The sequence below is a fragment of the Sapajus apella genome, unplaced genomic scaffold, assembly GCF_009761245.1.
Source record: "Sapajus apella isolate SASKATOON/1434 unplaced genomic scaffold, GSC_monkey_1.0 scaffold6, whole genome shotgun sequence".
NCBI lineage: Eukaryota > Metazoa > Chordata > Mammalia > Primates > Cebidae > Sapajus > Sapajus apella.
In genome coordinates, this window is record NW_022436946.1 from 11,532,757 (window position 1) to 11,551,897 (window position 19,141).

Consider the following 19,141-nt stretch of genomic DNA (forward strand, 5'->3'; position numbering starts at 1 on the left):
CTGATCTCCAACTCCTGGCCTCAAGTGATCCTCCCTCCTTAGCCTCCCTAAGTGCTGGGATTACAGGTGTCAGCCACTGCACCTGCCATGTTTCTGTAAGTAAAGCTTTATTGAAACCCAGCTACCCTCCTTTGTTTACCTGTTGTCTGGCTGTTGTTTCGTTACAATGGCAGATTGAGTTGTTGTAGCGGGGAGTGTAGAGTTGGCAAAGCCTTAAAATATATACTGTCTGACTATGTATCTAATGAAGCGTTTTATGTGGGGGAATATCAAAGGAATTCTAGTACAGAAGCTTGAGTTCACCTGTCAGGAGAGAGTTGAACGTGACAATGAACAGCATATGATGGGCCGGCGCAGGCCAACAGACATCAATTTAGTGCTATTTTGTGTGCCAGGTTCTGGGCACACAGTGACAGAAGCCTCGGTTCTTTCTCTGCTGTGGTTTATAATCTGGAATGGCAAATGTGTGATGCAGCTGAAGTGCGGCATGTCTCTCTGTGGGGTGTTACCGGAATACATAGTGGGGGTACCTCACATAGCCTAATCCCCAAGGTCAGGAATGGTGTTTTTGGTCTTTAAACCTTGGTAACTTGCCCAGTAGATGCCTGTGGTAGATGAGATTCAGAAATATTCACCCCCTGCCCCTACTTCCTCGGGCGAGTGGAGTTATTTCCTTGCCTGGTGATGCTGGGCTTGGGCACGTGACCTGCTTTGGCCAATGGAATGTGAGCAGCTCTCCTGCCTAGGAAGCTTCTGCAGCTGAGCTTGTGCCATTGCTATGGAAAAGATAGGCTTGGACTGCCTGCTGGTCCTCGGACAGGGAGGGACACCTGGAGGTCACCGCCAAGGTAACCAGCCATCCTGGTGGACCCAGGACAGCCCCCATTTTAAAACTGCAGTTCCATGTCCCAGGAAATATCTCATTGTCAGGCACACAGAGACAGCTACCTTGGAGCAAAGCCACCCTCAGCTGAGATTCACTGACCTCCAAATGACCCACTGGCTTGTGAGAAATTGTAAGTGATGACTGCTTTAAGCCACTGAGTTTTGTGGGAGTTTGTGAGGAGCAGTTGTTAAATGTTACAATGCCCAATAAACTTTTGCTTATTTGAATTGAGGCAGCTCCTAGCAGAAGTTTTGAAAGGTAAGTAAAAGTACAGCTGGTGGAAAAGCTGAGAAATGCACCAGAGATGGAGGAGATAAAGAGTCAGGGGCCTGGAGGCATAGAGCGAGGTGTGCCTGGTGTTAGGGAGGACAGATGGAAGGCGCACAGCCAAGAGCAGGCCGTCCAGTTCCAGGGCATGGCAGTAGCCCACGGGAGACAGTGCAGGCAGTGGCCCTCAGCATAGTGGAAGGGACCGCTCCTGACTTGGAATTGGGTAGATGCTCAGCTCAGGACCTCAGGTGACATACTGCATCATTTTCTTCCTCAGTATCTTCACCTGTAAAATACATCTACCAAGATGGCAGCAGTGATCTGTCTAGAACAGATGACTAAAAGCAAATGGGTCATTAGGACTATTTGCTTACTGGTTTTAAAATTTTTCAAAGCTTTTTTTGTCCCATCTTTTTTTTTCTTTCCTTTTTTAAATATTTTACATTCTCATTCATGTTCATCCAGTTATTCCCCAGGGGAAAAGAGATTTTTTGGTCTTGAAATGGAGTGCCCTGAAATTATTGAAGATTATTTATTGTATTCCATTTCCATATGCTTAGTGATTTAAAAACTGCTCTTTAAATTAAGGCCACTTTGGGCCAGGTGTGGTGGCTCATGCCTATAATCTCAGCACTTTGGGAGGCAGAGGTGGGCGGATCACTTGAGTCAGGAGCTCGAGACCAGCCTGGCCAGCATGGTGAAACCCTCTCTCTACTAAAAATCCAAAAATTAGCGGGGTGTGGTGGTGCATGCCTGTGATCTTAGCTACTGGGGAGGCTGAGACAGGAGAATTGTTTGAACCTGAGAGGCGAAGGTTGCAGTGAGCTAAGATTATACCACTGCCCAGAGTGAGACTTCATCTCAAAAAAAAAAAAAAAAAAAAAAATTAAGGCTCCTTTGGCTAAAAAAGTAGCACTTTTCATCATGTCATGACCTGCCTCAGACAAACCTCCAAATATTTTCACACACTTGCAGCAGGCATTAGTGGCTTAACATTGAATTTTTAAAAAGTGGAACCTGTCTGGGCACAGTGGTTCACGCCTGTAATCCCAGCACTTCGGAGGCCAAGGCAGCCGGGTCACTTGAGGTCAGGAGTTCAAGACTCGCATGGCCAACATGGTGAAACCCCGTCTCCACTAAAAATACAAAAATTAGCTGGACATGGTGGTGTGCGCCTGTAATCCCAGCTACTGCAGAGGTAGAGGCTCAAGAATTGCTTGAACCTGTGAGGCAGAGGCTGTAGTGAGCCGAGATCATGCCACTGCACTCCAGCCTGAGCAACAGAGCAAGACCTGACTCAAACCTCAAAACTTCTAGTTTTCTTTTCCTCATTCAGAGCATTCTGATACGACAGAGACTACAAGATTGAGAAAGAGCCTTAGGCCACACCAACCCTGTGTCACTGCCTTACAACACTTGGTATAAATGCTTGCAGATCTTGCTTTGATTATTTTTCCTGTCAGGTTTTTGTTTGCTTGTTTGTTTTGTTTTGAGATGGAGTCTCTCTCTGTCACCCAGGCTGAGGCGCAGTGGCACAATCTCGGCTCACTGCAACCTGCATCTCCTGTGTTCAAGTGATTCTCCTGCCTCAGCCTCCCAACTAGCTGGGATTACAGACGCCTGTCTCCATGCCTGGCTGATTTTTGTATTTTTAGTAGAGACAGCATTTCACCATGTTGGCTAGGCTGGTCTGGAACTCCTGACCTCAGGTGATCTTGTCCGCCTCAGCCTCCCAAAGTGCTGGGATTATAGGTGTGAGACACCACGCCCGGCCTGAGAAAAATTTCTCTAAATTGCCAGTTTTTGACAACTTAAACTGCCTCTACTCATTCCCTATTAGGCCAAGTCTTTTCAACTTTGGCTTTTATAAACAACACCAAAAAAGGACAAGAGTGCAAAAAAATATCAGAATTCTTACAAAATGAACAGAAATGCTTAAAGATATAACAGGTGGCAGAACTCCCATTGGTACTCCACTGAGTCAGCTTCCTACAGCTGCTCTAAAAACTACCACGAAGTTGGTGGCTCAAAACAACGGGAATTTATTCCCTCATCCCTCTGGAGGCCCGAAATCTGAAATCAAAGTGTTGGCAGGGCTGCATTCCCTCCACAAGATCTAGGGAAGATCCTGTTCTTTGCTTCTTCCAGCTCTGGTGGCTGAATCACTGCAATCCCAGCCTCTGTGGTCACATTGCCTTTTCCTCTTCTGGTGGAAGTCTCCCCCTGCTTTTCTCTTTTAAAGGACACATGTGTTTGCATTTATAGCCCACCCAGCTAATCCAGGATAATCTCCCCATCTCCAGATCCTTCACTGCATCACACCTATGTGTCTCTTCCCATGTTAGGTAACGTTTAGAGATTTCTCTCCCTCCACCCATGCTAATACTTAAACAATTGGTAATTGTGGGGCTATTAATTTTCTACCAAGTCACTGTGTTTGCCAAATGATTGTGTTTGCCACATTCAGTGGTATGCTGGAGCCAGCATGTACTGACTGTGGAGCCAGTTCTTAAATTTCAAGATTTTAGCAGGCTGGTTGTTACATTGTTGGTATCTTGAAAGTGGCCATGGTGGGAGCCTTTATGTCATAGAAATTGGCAAATATGTATTATAAGTCATGGTTTCCCACATCCCTTCTTCCCACCCGGGAGAGCCAGTTTACTAGGACACCACTGGTTGGCTAAATCTCCCGACCACTAGAAAACTCAGCTAGAGAGGACATCTCATCCTGGAGAAATTACTCAAGCCCAGAGGCTTGACTCAGGCCAATTACTTGTTTCTTTTATTTCCTTTTTTGTAGTATGTTGAAATTATCTATGCATAGCTGTCTCCTACAACAAATTTTAGACTTGCTAGGGCAGGGCCCTATCTTTTGTGCTTTAGAGTCAGCCTGCCTGGGCTATCTCCTACCAAGAGATCAATAAATATTTCAACTGATCTCTGTAACTAGGCTCTTTTTCATTTCTGGAGGTGACACACATACTGATGCCTGGCTGCAATAATTCTAAATATATGTATTTGCATTTCTGTCTCTTTCCTTGTTTGGAAACATACTTGATATTTTTGCTTACTGGGTCCTCCTGCTTAAAGGATTTTAGTTACTTTATGTCCAATTCTGTTAATCATTAGAAATAAGATGTATCTGCTTCACTGGAAATCATCACTTATATCAAGCAATGTGTAACATGTATAGCATGTAGGAGTAGCACAGTAAAAGGAGGCTGAATTGATAAAGTTTGATCAAAGTCAGAGCTATTCAATGTAAGCACTATAGAGCCATAGTGAGTATAGTTTTAAAGATAGAGTTAAATAGAATAATTGCTTTAGAAGGGCACTGGAGGTTGATTGGAAAATTCCAATTTTTAAAATATCTACTAGGAAAAACTGATGTAAATTTTTTTTTCTACTGGCATGGAGCAATTAAAGTCACCTAGTAGAACCCAGCAGGTCCCAGCCTGTGTGTGGATTATCAGGTGGAATCTGGGCTGCATTTTGATTTGGCTGTTGATTGCACTGGGTTCTGGGCTCTGGATCATTGGATTCTAAAGTTTTGGTGGATGGAAGCAGTGAAGACATCCTGATAAATGAAGAAATGCATATGCCTGTCAGTTAATAACCTTATTTCTTCCCGAAGTGAAACAGTATGGCTGTATGAATAATGGAGTTTTATTATTAACCCTTTAATTCAGATTATATACTTTTTGCCAGTTTATACATTTTACTTTTTCTTTTTGTGATTTAGTGATAAAGGAATGATTGCTATAAAGGTCTAATTATCTCTTTACCCTGAAACTTGTTAAGATCAAAAGAAAGAGGTAACATGGAAGTAATGGATGGTTCCATTTTTCACCCTGTCAACCAACATTGGTTAAATGCTGGCTGTGTGTGAAGTATTATAAGACAGGGGTTCCCAAACCCCAGGCCTCTCAGCAGGAGGTGAGCTGTGGGCAAGTGAGCATGACTGTCTGAGCTTCACCTCCTGTCAGATGAGCAGCGGCATTCGATTCTCATAGGAGCACAAACCCTGCTGTGAGCCACACATGGCAGGGATCTAGGCTGCACACTGAGAACCTATTGCCTGATGATGAGCTGAGGTGGAACAGTTTCATCCTGAAACCACCCACTACCCTGCTGTCCATAGAAAAAGTCTGTTTCACGAAACTGGTCCCTGGTGCCACAGAGGTTGGGGTCTGCTGCTGTAAGGGACAGGAAGGTGACAGATGAGCTCCCTGGCCTCAGGAGGGATTGTAGTCTAGCACTGTGATAACTTAAACATAGTCTGTGCACTGGCATCACATGGGCACTTCTAGGAGCTCAGAATTTCAGTCCCTTTCCCAGACACACACTGCATGTCAATAAGATCTATGATTTTAAGTGCTTAACACAATTTGCTAAAAATACTGGTTGAGTGGATAGAAACAAATAATAACCACAGTGATCAGTGGAGAGGCTACAGGAAAGGTAGCAAGAACAAAGGAAGTCATGATTTAAAAAAATATATATATTTATTTGGGCTGGGCACTGTGGCTCATGCCTGTAATCCCAGCACTTTGGGAGGCCAAGGCGGGTGGATCACGAGGTCAGGAGTTTGAGACCAGCCTGACCAACATGGTGAAACCCCATCTCTACTAAAAATACAAAAATTAGCTGGGCATGGTGGTATGTACCTGCAATCCCAGCTATTCAGGAGGCTGAGGCAAGAGAATTCCTTGAACCTGAGAGGCGGAGGTTGCAGTGAGCAGAGATTGCGCCACTGCACTCCAGTCTGGGTGACAGAGCAAGACTCCGTCTCCAAAAAGAAGAAAAAATTATTTATTTGTTATTTTCTTTTGATCTCAGAATAAGTTTGCCCTTGGTGGTCTTAGAAGAATCTCAAAGTTGGTGCTGTTTTAGGGTTCCTTGTAATCTGAATGCCTTAGATTGGGGACCTTTTCTTGAGGAAGTTGGTACAGATATCACATTCTTGGTTGTGAACTACTCACCAAGCCTCTGACAGTCCATATTCTTGGTCAGTGGCAGCTTCTGTACCAGGGACATCCTTTATCCCCTTGCTCCTCAGGGGACTGAGAACAATAATCTGCCATATTGCTCCTGTATCAAGTGATCCCATGGGGACAGTGTGGCTAAGGCTTAGGATGTCAGATCTGTTGGCCCTTTTCAGACATGAAGACTCTGAATGGTGGGAGTTGGGCTGGTGGTGATATATGCATAAATGTTTGTGTTTACTCCTTCCCTTTGAGGAGAACACCACTATTAATTCCACCGAAGGCGCCTGTGGCATTGTTTCATGAAAAGCCAGTGCTTTTTGTTCTTTTAAGTATTGAAGCACTGGTAGTTGAGGGCAACCTGAAAACGAGACCGGCTCTGAAAAGATAATTAGCTGTGTTTTGTCTGTTCCTCCACTTCTTTCTTGAGTACAATTGCTTGTTTCATTCCTTGGTGGGTGGAAAGGTGGATAAAGGAAGGAGGATTGAATGTACTGTGGGGAGTGTGTTTGCCATGAGCCTGGGGGTAATACGGTTTGGTTGTTTTGTTTTTCTAGTTATAAAAATCTGGCTCAGAGTATTTACTTTTGATATTGAGATAAGCTTTCATCATTTGTGTGTACAAATTACCTCATAGAAAGATTTCCATTTAAGTCTACTCTTGAATTATTCACAGGAGATGACAGTTGGAAAACCTACTGCACCCTGTCCTAAGCTAAAGGTCCCTATGGGTTGTCTGGGTGATTCATGTGGTAATCTGATGAGAGGCACACTTCACTGCTCCCAGCCCAGGCAGGGTCGCTTCAGAACGTGACACCGCTTAGAGCAGTCCTCCTCTCTGCTGTATGTGGTTTTCTTTGCACCTTTGTCTCTGTTCACATGCCTTCTGTTGATGCGCCTCACTCCCAGCCAAACCAGCCAGCCACAGCAGCTCTCACAAGCCAGCTGTGTTTTCCCATTGATTTCTAACTTCAGGGTGCTGCGTCTCTTGTTCTCTTTCCTACGTTTCACAGGGCAAGGAAGCTACGCATGGAGATGAAAAGTCACAGTGCTCATTGGTGGCCTGTGAGGCCCAAAAACTGATGGCACTTGAAATTAGTTCCTATTTTTGGCTGGCATTTTACACAGATGGCAAGTAGAATGATTACATGCCTGACTGCATTGAGAGGTTTGTCTAATCCTATATCCTGTCCTCTTTAACACTTTTATTAAGTCTCAAACTTTCATTTATGATGAACTCCTTTTTAAGAATGCCAGTGTATGCTGAAACATAAAACACTGTGTCTTATGGCAAGAACCTTCCAAACATATTCAGTCTATTCCTTTGATTCTTGGTAGAAGCATAAATAAATCTTTCCAAATTAATGGGCATTTGACTTTGGAATTCCCAAAGGAGATGATTCTAGAACTTCCCTTAGTAATTTATTCTGGTACCTCCAGCTTTTATAGTTAACTTTTCCTTAAGGTATTACTTAAATTGTTTCTGAAATATGTAGAGTAAGATTGAGCAATCTCTTGTCCCTTTGTCAGCAGTGATGGTAAGTGACCCTCAAGTGTGGAGGCCTTAATATAAAAGACATGATCGATCATAAACCTGGTAAAGATCTGCCTGGGGGTCATTACGCAGGGTCTGCTCCTCCAGCCATTTCAACCCTGGGGCTTCCATCCAGCCGGTGAAGGACAGGGGTGCTGGCCAAAGGCAGCTGCGACAAAGCCCTTCCACCGAGGCTCTGCCTTTTATTCTGTAGTCCTCATTAACTCCCACTAAACATGTAATTTAAACAGTCCTGTTTATGTGATTCCTAATGCCTGAATCTCAGCAGTGGCAAAGTGGTGGGAAGGGAGCGGTTATTGGCACATGTGATGACAGCAGAAGTTTGAATTTGACAGCCTGACAGTGAGAGGGGAGGGGGCAGCCCAGTGCCGTTAGGAAGGCAGATAAAATCTGTTCAGCACGTCTGTCTCACATGGGGACAAGGCAGTCTAGTGTAGATTTTCATAGGAAAAAATGTGGTTACACTAAGATATTTTTATTACTCTGAAGATTATAGCTGAAGTTATTTTTTAAAAAATTACTGTAAAAGTGGGGATTTTCAGCTGGGGAGTGGTGGCTCATGCCTGTAATCCCAGCACTTTGGGAGGCTGATGCGGGCAGATCTCCTGATGTCAGGAATTTGAGACCAGCCTGGTCAGCATGGTGAAACTCTGTCTCTACTTAAAATACAAAAATTAGCCGGGTGTGGAGGTGCACGCCTGTAATCCCAGCTACTTGGGAGGCTGAGGCAAGAGAATCGCTTGAATGCGGGAGGCGGAGGTTGTAGTGAGCCAAGATTGTGCCACTGCACTCCAGCCTGGGTAACAGAGCGAGACTGAGACTCCATCCCCCCAAAAAAAATTAAATAAAAAAAATAAAAGTAGGCATTGGCCATGGCAGGGTTATTGTGAAGATTAGGAATAATATACAGGAAGCACAATGCAGCCTTGGCCCTGCTGCTGGGAGGGGCTGATTTGTATGGCTCTTGGGTTGATAGTCCATGAAACTAAAATGTGGCGTTTGTTGTGGTTGCTAAATATAGCTTGAGTGAATATAGTAGCTTCTTAAGAAGCCCACTTAGGATGTTCTAAGCTAAATAGAGTATATATCTAACATGCATAGTTAAAATCCAAATATTTCCTGCAAAGCTGATTTAAATAATTATATTCTCTCCTGACCAACAGGAACTCTGATCCAGTTGTAAAAGTAGTTAATTTATTTGACTTTCTTAGATAAATGAAGATTTAATAATCAAGGCCCAGTATAACAGAAATGTGGACTAGCCAGTAGACAGAGAATTGATTATTATACAAATGTATCCTTAGGTCTTGTGATTTGTGGGTGCACAGTTTCTGGAAATCTGGCATGAGTGAGCACTTACTTGGAGGGAGAGTCATGAGTCTAGTCCCTGAATGGACTAGTTATTTTTGGCTGCTGGGCAGGAAATATTCCTTTAGCTTCTCCTATTTATCCTTTAGCTGCTCCTATTAACCCTTTCCTTGATGTGTGCAGGGATGGGGGCACTGGAGGAAAACATGCAGGTTACTGATGACACCAATTCATCTTTGCTGCTGTGTAAGGGTGAGTTGAGGAAAGCACTCAACAGCACTTCTGGTAAATAAAGAACACCACTTGGGCTGGGTGTGGTGGCTCACACCTGTAATCCCAGCACTTTGGGAGGCCGAGGTGGGCGGATCACTTCAGGAGTTTGAGACCAGCCTGACCAATATGGAGAAACTCCCATCTCTACTAAAAATACAAAATTAGCCGAATGTGGTGGTACATGAGTGTAATAACAGCTACTCGGGAGGCTGAGGCAGGACAATGGCTTAAACCTGGAAGGTGGAGGTTGCGGTGAGCCCAGATCATGCCGTTGCTCTCCAGCCTGGGCAACAAGAGCAAAACTCCATTTCCCTCCCCTCAAAAAAAAGAACAGCACAAATTTTGAGCATATATATCATTTTTTAATTTTTATTTTTAGTGCAGTGGTGCAACCACAGCTCATTGAAGTCTCAATTTCTTGGGCTCAAGCGATCCTCCTACCTCAGCCTCCTTAGTAATTGGGACCACAGGTAAGTGCCACCATGCCTGGCTATTTTTTAAAAAAAATTTTTGTAGACAGGATTTTGCCATGTTTCCCAGGCTGGGCTTCAACTCCTGAGCTCAAGCAATTCACCTACCTTGGCTTCCCAAAATTCTGGGATTACACAGGTAAACCAGCATGCCCAGCCAGGTGTTTTTAAATTAAAAATACAGCTGCAGGTTGTAGAGAGTAGGGAGAAGAGAATTGTGTTCATTGTTTGGGTTCCATGGATCCTTTGAATGTGCACAGATGTGTGTCTGGGGGTCTCATGAACCAATGAAATGGTAAGCAGCATTTGGGGCATTTATGGATTTTTCTGGTGAGATGGTCTTTTTTTTTTTAACTTTTCCTTGTATATTTTGAGACTTTTCTTTTCTACTCAGAAAGAATAGAGTAGATGTTTGATGTTAGTCACTGGTTTTATACATAAATATTTTACTTTTGCCTTCACAATGTTAGTCAACGTAGAGATATGATTCTGATTAATAACTGGAACAGGCCCAGAGCATTTGGTGATGTATCAGGCATCCCTGGTAAGTGTGTGAATCTCTGATCCCAGTGGTGTCTGATGCAGCCTGGTCCTCATGACTGACTCCTCTGTGTAACATTGGGTATGAACATACTTGCTTTGGGTCTGAGCTTCCCTGTCTGAAAATCAAGGAGTTTAAATTACATGATCTCGAGGACCCTTTTAGCTTTTAAACCGAGGCTGCTTTGTAGCTTCTCCCTTAGTAGTACCTGTTCTCTGTCATTATTTACATGGTGTAATATGAACTGCCCATCCTAGGAACACTTTGTAGAACTTCTGACTTTCTTCTACAAATGTTCCTGTCCCTGTAAGCTTGTAGAGCCTGTTTCTTAAAATCTCAGTGAATTGGAGTAGATGTACAATGCAAAATCCTGGTTTTAAAATTTTTAATCAAAGTTTACGTTCTATTGCCATTTGTTCGTTTTAATGTATTTGATTGATGCTGAGGGAAGCAAAGTGCTGCAGACCTACTCTACTTATTGCTTATTTGCCTTACTCCAAATAACACTGGGGGAAGGAGATGCCGACCCAAGTCTCTGTGATGGAAAGTTGCAGGGACTTTTAACACCCTTAGGACCATGGAATTGCAGTAAGTTAGCCTTGGGTGAAATGCTACACCCAAATGCATTGCAAGTTGTGGCTCTAGATAGTTTGCAGAGGAGGCTCAGGGCTACAGCCTGTAGCTAACTGCCACTTGCATAGCTCTCTGATGACTCTTTGTGATAGGATGATCATTCGAGGCTGGAGAGGATGGAGACTGGGAGGCAAGGGGCTCCCAGTGACAGGGCAGAGGAGAATTCTCAGCGCCATACTCTGGCTGCTGGTGACAGGCAGGAGTGGCAATAACAGGTACAATAATGGCTCAAGTTTCACCTTTGCTGGAAGCTGGGAGTGAATAGCTGGGTCAGTTATATTCTTTGGAAATTTATTTCCTTAAATGATGGACGTTCCTAAATCCATCTAGGAATGCTGGATGTATTTATATGTACTGTGTTAAGCCCCTCTCAAATTTGCACATTCAGAGGTATGGTCTGATAATTAATAATCAAGTTATTTTTCTTTATGCCCAGAAGTCTGTATTCTGCACAGAGTTGCAGACCCCGAGCTGCGCTAAAGTTCGGAAGTTTGAGCTGCCACTGAAGTATTGACTGCGGAGGGGCGGGGTTTTCTGTCTCCAATGAGGTGCCTTTGGTGTCGGGAAAGCCTATCATCTTTCGCAGGAGTGCTTGCTCCGTAATCCAAGGAATAGCCACGCAGCCGGTTTTATTGTTTGCGGAGTCTTGCGGTTCTGAGCGAGCGCTTCCCAGACGGGAAGGAGGGCAAGTGGGCGGTTTATGATTCTGCCCTGTGCTGGGGCGAGTGAGCTGAGCTCTTTGATTTCTCCCAAGTAACCGTGTGGGTGAACTGTAAACTGGGTGCCTGGCTTGACCCTGAATCTTTTTCTCTAGGGTGAGGAGTGACTTCTTTCTGCAACCGACAGCTGGCTTTCTGCCCTGGTGGGGAAAGATGCCCGGGAGAGGAGTAGGATTACAATTTGGGATGCTAGAGACACACCAAAGAGTCGGAATGCCTTGGCTTTGTGTTTTGCAAAGTCCTGACAAGTGTTCCTGAAATGAACACCCTGCTTCGGTTTTTAAATTATACTTTTATTCATCTGTTATTTTTTGGCCGTGGATATCACTGATCTAGAAACGGAGTCCACAGTGTGGCTAGGGTAAAACATTTGTCTTTTCTTTCTTAACCCCACCTTTCCCCTTTCTTTGTAATTGGGTAACACAGAAGCCGTCTTTTTGGATAATGCCATGCCTGACTGTCAACGTTGTCTAAGTGGGAAACAGCAGGCGCCTGGAGAGGACCTGGGCCAATGTGAAAGACCCAGCGTTTTCTTTGCTGGGCCGTTCTTTGTCTCTAGTCGATTTTGAAAAGAAGATGAAAAAGGAAGGCTCTTCAGGTTCCTTCAGACTCAAGCCGAATGCAGGTTCTCTCTCACGTGCTGTGAGTTGGATAAATTTCTCCTCCTTGTCCAGGCAGACAAAGAGGCTGTTTCGCAGTGATGGAGAGCTCTCGGTTTGTGGGCAGCAGGTGGAAGTGGATGACGAAAACTGGATATGCAGAGCCCAGCCCAGAAAAGGTGACTTGATTTTTAAAAAATTTAAACGTTTGAAAAAGTCTGTTATGTAGAATTCTTTGTTTTTATCACTTACCCTTCATGATTTTTGCCACCCATTGGGAGTTTCTTTTGAAATATTTGTTTTTGTATTGGAATTCAGCACCATTTGTTTACATCTAAAATAAAAATGCTCTTCCAACTAGATTCAGCTTGAGCTTGTATCTTGTATCTTTCAAAGAAGGATAAAGTAGCTGTTATTTGTTCTCAGCGGTCTCTCTCCTTCCATCAGAGCCACATACTCATGTGACTTGTGAAAAGTTCAATGATAAACCACCACCCTGGAGAGAATCTTCTGCCCTTATAGCAATCTGGGGCTCGAACATGGAGCTCCTGTGAAACTGCACTGAGAAAACTTTGGGAATCATAGTCTTCTTGCATCTTTCTTCTAAGATTGATGCTTGAATTAAACTGGTGTTGGGCTGCGACATCAAGGAAAATGAACACGCAAGGGGCTTAACCTGATATGTTAGTCTCAAGGAGTTTTTGAATTTTTTTTTTTTCTACTTTCCTTCTTTTAACTAGAGTTTTTAGATTTCTATCAAGTTTCTTTTCAGACCGATATTGGCTCTGTTCTCAGGGTTAGCATGTTTTGCCTCCAAGATGAAAAAAAAAAAAAAAGTCCTGCTGGGAGAGAGGAAAACAGTTCAATATTTCTTAACACACCCCTATTTTGTATTTAGAATTTCTGAGTTCTTCCTCTTAGTGTGTGTAGGAACTGAATTGTTAAGCTCTAAAATGGTTTCTCCATTCGGCGCAGTGGGCAAAGCCCAGTAGGGGAGTGCTATTTAAGTATCACGAAGGAACCAAGTGCAGACATTCCGTGTGATTCTGTTTTCCCTGTTTATCACATTCTTCCCCCTGCCAAGAGAAATCTTGCTGGAGTCTTCCAGGGACCTGTGCTTCCCCCTGTTTTGGGAAGCACAACTACTGAAACATGAGAGAATCAACTAAGTTAAATATGTGCTATGAGTACAGTAATTATATCGCACAGGCTGAGCGTTAATGCAGCCTTTCTTCAGAGTGAAAGTGTGTAAACCATTTGTTCTTTTCTCTTAACTATGGCACAAGAGGGACTCGTTAATAATCTTTGAAGATATCAGTTGCTTATGATATCAACAAGGTGATCAACAGTGACCCACTGATTCTGAGCTTAAAAATGTGAGTTTTCAGTTCCAATGCTATGTAATTGCCAGGCTTAGAAAAGGCATTTGTGCTTTCTGGCTGGAGTTGTATAGTTTAGTAAGTCCGTGAACTTTACTTTTCTAAATCAGGAATAAGCTGTGGTTTCGGTAAATGATTGGGTTGTAATGTTTGGAACAAAAATGTTTGAAGGGTGGACACAGTAGTGCTGTGGTTGCAAGAGAGTATAGTTTTGATTCCTTTGGACTTTGCTGAAGGTTGCTTTTTAGGACTTGTTTGACTTTGAGTTAACCACTATTGAGTTTCTGTTAAAGACAGTGTACATGAGATCATAAGGCTATAGGGTTTCTACTATAGAGGCTTCATCTGACTTAACATTAAAGAAAAAGAGACTGAATTTGTGTGTATTAGTTTTAGTTGGGAAATAAAGCAAATACTGTACACGTGACTTGTGGAAAATAAAGAAATCATTGTAAAGGACAGGCGTGACTTGTGAAGGGGGGACTTGCTTATCCTACAATACAAAAGATTGTGCCCTTATCCCTTAATGGAATAGGGGATACAGTAGCCTCATGAAGATAAATGGAAGCATAATACTGGGTGTAAGTTTATGTGTTTTTTTGAAATAATTGGGCATGAATAATATGATTTTTGACATACGGTGTCAGAGAAAGTCCTTAAAAGCTGCTTATACATCAAAATTCATGGCAATATATTCTGTTTTCACATTTGACTTACAAAAGAAAATTGGCTTCCAACTGACATCTTGTTTCAGGGGCATGTTATCACAGTTGATCTTTATTCCACACAGTTCCTTCCTTTGGAGAAATACAGAAGTGACATTTGTTTATGCGAGCAGATTAAAAGAGGAAAAGTCTTTAAGAAAAATTATGCAGGAATGAAGTTTTTTCTTAGAAGCATCAAATAAGCTGAAACTCTAGCAAGGATTATCAGTCAATAATAAGAATGCCCAATGGCCACGTTAGGAGTTGGTTGCAAATAAATATGCACTGGAAGACACATTGTTGTGATGGGAATGTGTAGCATCTTTTCTGTTTCTCTGCTCAGGTCATGCACAGCCTAATCCACCCTCCGTTCAGTTTGCTTTGCAGCCCCCTAACTTATATTAACATTTTTTGATTTACATAGGTTGCCAAAAACCTGCTAACCTGCTGTCTCCTCCTCTCTCTCTCTCTCTCTCTCTCTCTCTCTCTCTCTCTCACACACACACACACACATGCACGCACGCACGCACGCATCATGTAGTGACAGCTAGAGATAGGGCAACTGTAGCTTAACAAACCAGCCTTACATCAGCGGTCTCCCTGCGAGATCTCTGATTGGTGGGAGTCCGGTTCTGCGGCTCCTGGCGTTCTCCCTCCCCTCCAGCAGCTGTTGAGAGGCCACACTGCTTGCCTTTTCCCTGCCCGCCGTCTCCAGGTATTGCTTTGCCCCATTAGCCTGCTGAGCTCCCACCATCAGTGTGGATAGTGTGTTGTATGACACACGTTCAATTTCTGAAACAGAAGGTCTCTTAATAGGGAATTTCTATGCTGGATTGTTACCGGGAACATCAAAATAAATTTTTAAGTGTTTATATGGATATCTTTCAGTGCAACAAACCCATAGCTTTATGATTTAATATCAAGAGACTAAGGGTAAAATTAGTGCTTGAGATTCTCTTTCTTTTGAGAATCTTTTTATAAGATTAGAAGCTACTAGTATGCATTTTTCTGATTAGACTACTGTTTCTGAGCTTAAAAAGTAATTACGAGATACATATTGATAGGTCCAAAGCAGCTACCAGTAAGCATCTTTAGGTTTTCTTTTGTATGTATGTCTGACAGCACACCACAAGGTTGAAAACTCTCTCGTATACCTGTTTATACTCAGAGAGCTGAGAATGAATTGGGTAACAGCAATGATCAAGTCATATTCTTAGCATGGTATGACCCACTACAGTAGTAGATGATGTTTTGACTTAATTAGCCATACAAATCAAGGGTGTGAATCAGTATCTTCTTTATAGTGAAAAGGTAGAATGCAGTGGCAGATAAGACAATATGTAACTTTTCAAGTTAAGTTGTGAGAGCATTTATTGGTGAAATTGTTACTGAATACTATGTGTAGGATACAAAGAAAGATAGCCCTCAGGTCCTGAAGTCATGGAATTCATGCTTAAATGGAGAAGCAGATAAGACATCTAAAGGGGGAGTGTAAAGAGAAAATGCAGGATAATTGTAAAAAAGTGCAACACGGTGACCCAGATGAGAAGGTCCAGATAAAGGGACTTAATCTGGAACATTTTCATGTTTTGCATGGTCTTCTGATTGTTAGCATTTAATGGAACAAGATTTAATGAGTACCTGCTTTTTTTCTAGCACTGTGGAAGGTCCTTGAGGAAAACTCATGACTATTAGTATTTATTCTGTGCTTCCCCTTACTTGCTCACTCAAATAAAACTAAAAGAGGTGGAATCATAATGGGGTGTCCGTCCTCTCACTGAGCAGAGCTTGTTTTGTTGTATCCCCAACTCTCCATTTAGCTGGGCAGAAGCGTGATTGATGATCCTGGTATTGGCAGGTCAGCAGATAGGGAGGGTAATTGACATGCAAAGCCTTGTTTTAAACAATGTTTCATCCTTTCCTTCTGGACTTTATCATACAGACTAGTAACATTACCAGCTTTGAATTATTTGAGTGTCAGTGCCCTCCCTTCTCAGCCACTACAAAAATGGCCAGAGAATGGCCATACTAGGTATCAAGGGTAATGAATAATCCATATACTAGATAATCAATTTTTGAGTGTGGGAGTTGAATCTATTTAAAGTAATTTCATCCCAATTTTTCTCCTAATAAAATAGTTGCAGAAAGCAGGATCCTTGTGCGTAATTAGATTACCAATGATCAGATACTACAATGGAAAAAAATGTCATGAAAAACCAAAAGCAGCTAGGTCAAAACTCAAGCTCCTGTTTCCATGTAAATAGCTGTGATTTGTTTCTGATAATAAAATCCTTAAAATGGGATTTAGGCATAACTTCCTGGGCCAGGCGTGGTGGCTCATACTTATCATCTCAACATTTTGAGAGATGAGGTGGGCATATCACTTGTGTCCAGGAGTTCAAGACCAGCCTGGGGAACATGACGAAACCTCATCTCTACAAAAAAAACCAGAAAAAGTAGTCAAGTATGGTGCTGTACACCTGTAGTTCCAGCTACTCAGGAGGCTGAGTTGGTAGTAGGATTGCTCCAGCCCAGGAGGTCAAGTTTGCAGTGAGCCAAGATCATACCACTGCACTCCAGTCTGGGTAACAGAGCAAGACTAGGTCTCAAAACCAAACAAACATAAAGACTAGGTCTCAAACCAAAAAAAAACCTCCCTAAAAAAATAGCTTCTTTATGGCATTAGGAAAACCTAAGAAATATTGACAAATGTTGTCAAGTGGCATCACAAATTTAAGAGTGAAACAAGAGAGTAAGTTTTATTTATTCTGAGGGTTACTACATATATCGGGAAAATAGCCAAATACAGTGTATGTCAGTTTCTTAACAAAAGAGATCAGTGAATGTCATGTTTTTCCTCTTACTTCCTACTGAAATTGACATTCTGTGAAAGAGACACAGTGAGTGCCACTTAATATTTTATCTGGTCCATCGAGACTGCCCTTTATTGACCTTTGATGATTATTATTTTTGCTTCTGAAGTTGGGACTCTCTGTTGTCTCACTGCCTTGCTTTATTGTAAAATGTCTTTGTTTGCCAGTTAAATTGTTGAAGTTCTGTTTAAATGAAGTTTTATATAGTATTCTTCCTTTTTTAGTTTAAAAACTTTGTAGGTTTGTTTTGAGAAGAAACACTTAAATTATGGAAAATATATATATGTTTAAAATTACGAAAACTGTCTTAAGAGTGATGAAAGAAGCAAGTTATTGTCAGGGCTTGGGTTTGTAAGTGAATAACCTGTGTTCTTTTCCATTGCAATGCCTTTGCTAAGTAACGAAACCTTCTTTGAAATTGATCTTTACAGTTTTAATAATTTTGAAAGATCCTGCACATTATTTAGGGTTAAGTTTTATGTCTCTTGCAATTATTATAAAATATTTTTCCATGTAATTTCAGGGTTTTTTGGTGTAACTGTAACATGTTCTGTCAAATTACAGGGATTTATTTGCTTTTTTAGAGACAGGGTCTTGCTTTGTTGCCCAGGATGGAGTGCAGTGGCACAATCATAGCTCCATGTAACCTTGAACTCCTGGGCTCAAGGGATCCTCCTCACTCAGCCTCGTGAGTAGCTAGGACTACAGGCACAGGCTACCATGCCTGTCTAATATTTTATTTTAATTTTATGTTATGTTATTATTTTTGTAGAGATGGGGTCTCTCTCTTTTGCCCACACTGATCTTGAACATCTGGCCCCAAATGATCTTCCTGGCTTGGCCTCCCAAAATGTTGGGATTACAAGCCTGAGCCACCATGCCCAGCCTAGAGTTTTTTTTTGAAAACTACAATATTTTCTTTTAAATACTTTCAGTTTATCTCCTAAAGGTATGCTGTGTTTGCACCTAGATGTCTGCCCTCATAGAGTTTAGGCCCTCATTGGCTCTTACTTGGACTTCTCAATGGTCTCTGTCCTCTCTTGCTGTCTCCACTCTCGTTCCCTTTGATCCATCCTTGAGTCCACACTGTTTCCAGAGTGATCTTCCTAAAATACAAACACTGGCTGGGCCCAGTGGCTCAAGCCTATAATCTCAGCACTTTGGGAGGCCAAGGTGCGTGGAACACTTGAGCTCAGGAGTTCAAGACCAGCCTGGCCAACATGGTGAAATGCTGTCTCTAATGAAATACAAAAATTAGTCAGGTGTGGTGGTGCACACTGGTAATCCTAGCTACCTGGGACACTGAGGCATGAGAATTGCTTGAACCCGGGAGGCAGAGGTTGCAGTGAGCCGAGATTGTGCCACTTCACTCTAGCCTGGGTGACACAGCAAGACTCCATCTTAAGAAAAAAGACCCAAAAATCAGAAAAACCCACAAAAACCCCAAAACAACTGGGTCACCTTTCTGTAGCTCCTCATTGCTTACAGAATGAAGCCCACCACTTAACATGGCATGAAACCTTATGAGATCTGTCTCCTTCCTTTCCCCTGCAGAAATAACGTACAGACTTACTGCTTTTTCACAACTCCAGAAACTTGCACCTCTGGTTCCCTCTTATTCCCTGTGCCAGGTGCTGTAGTCGCCTCCCCTGCCTGTTAGCCTCCTGGTTATCCTTCTAGACTGCTTTAAAACTCTGTGAAGTCTGCTCTAACATCCTCAGGCAGAGCTGATTGCTCTTGTTTCTGTTATTTCTCTGCCTTCTTCATTTCTCTCTAATTGTGTTTATTGTACACTGGATTATGTTTAGTTGTTTACTTGTCTGTGTCTTGAACCAGACTAGACTGACCTGTTTTAGGACAGAGACCCAATCTTGTCTTTATTTCCAAGGCTAAGTGCTTAATAAATGGTTGCTGAATGGATGAACTTATCTGGGACTCAGTTAAAT

The 19,141-nt window shown here is 42.5% G+C and overlaps 1 protein-coding gene across 4 annotated transcripts in view; it reads left to right on the forward strand.

Annotated features, from left to right (window-relative positions):
* The window catches only part of NHSL1 (NHS like 1), a 264,623-nt gene that overhangs the window by 109,141 nt on the left and 136,341 nt on the right, over positions 1 to 19,141 (forward strand). For 2 of the 4 annotated variants that reach the window (XM_032274636.1, XM_032274638.1), the window contains exon 1: positions 9,855 to 12,418. The exons of the other annotated variants lie outside the window; for them this stretch is intronic. In XM_032274636.1, coding sequence (XP_032130527.1) covers positions 12,217 to 12,418 — 202 coding nt within the window. In that variant the 5' untranslated portion in view covers positions 9,855 to 12,216. Of the gene's footprint in view, positions 1 to 9,854; positions 12,419 to 19,141 lie in introns of those variants that run through there. 4 annotated transcript variants of the gene reach the window in all.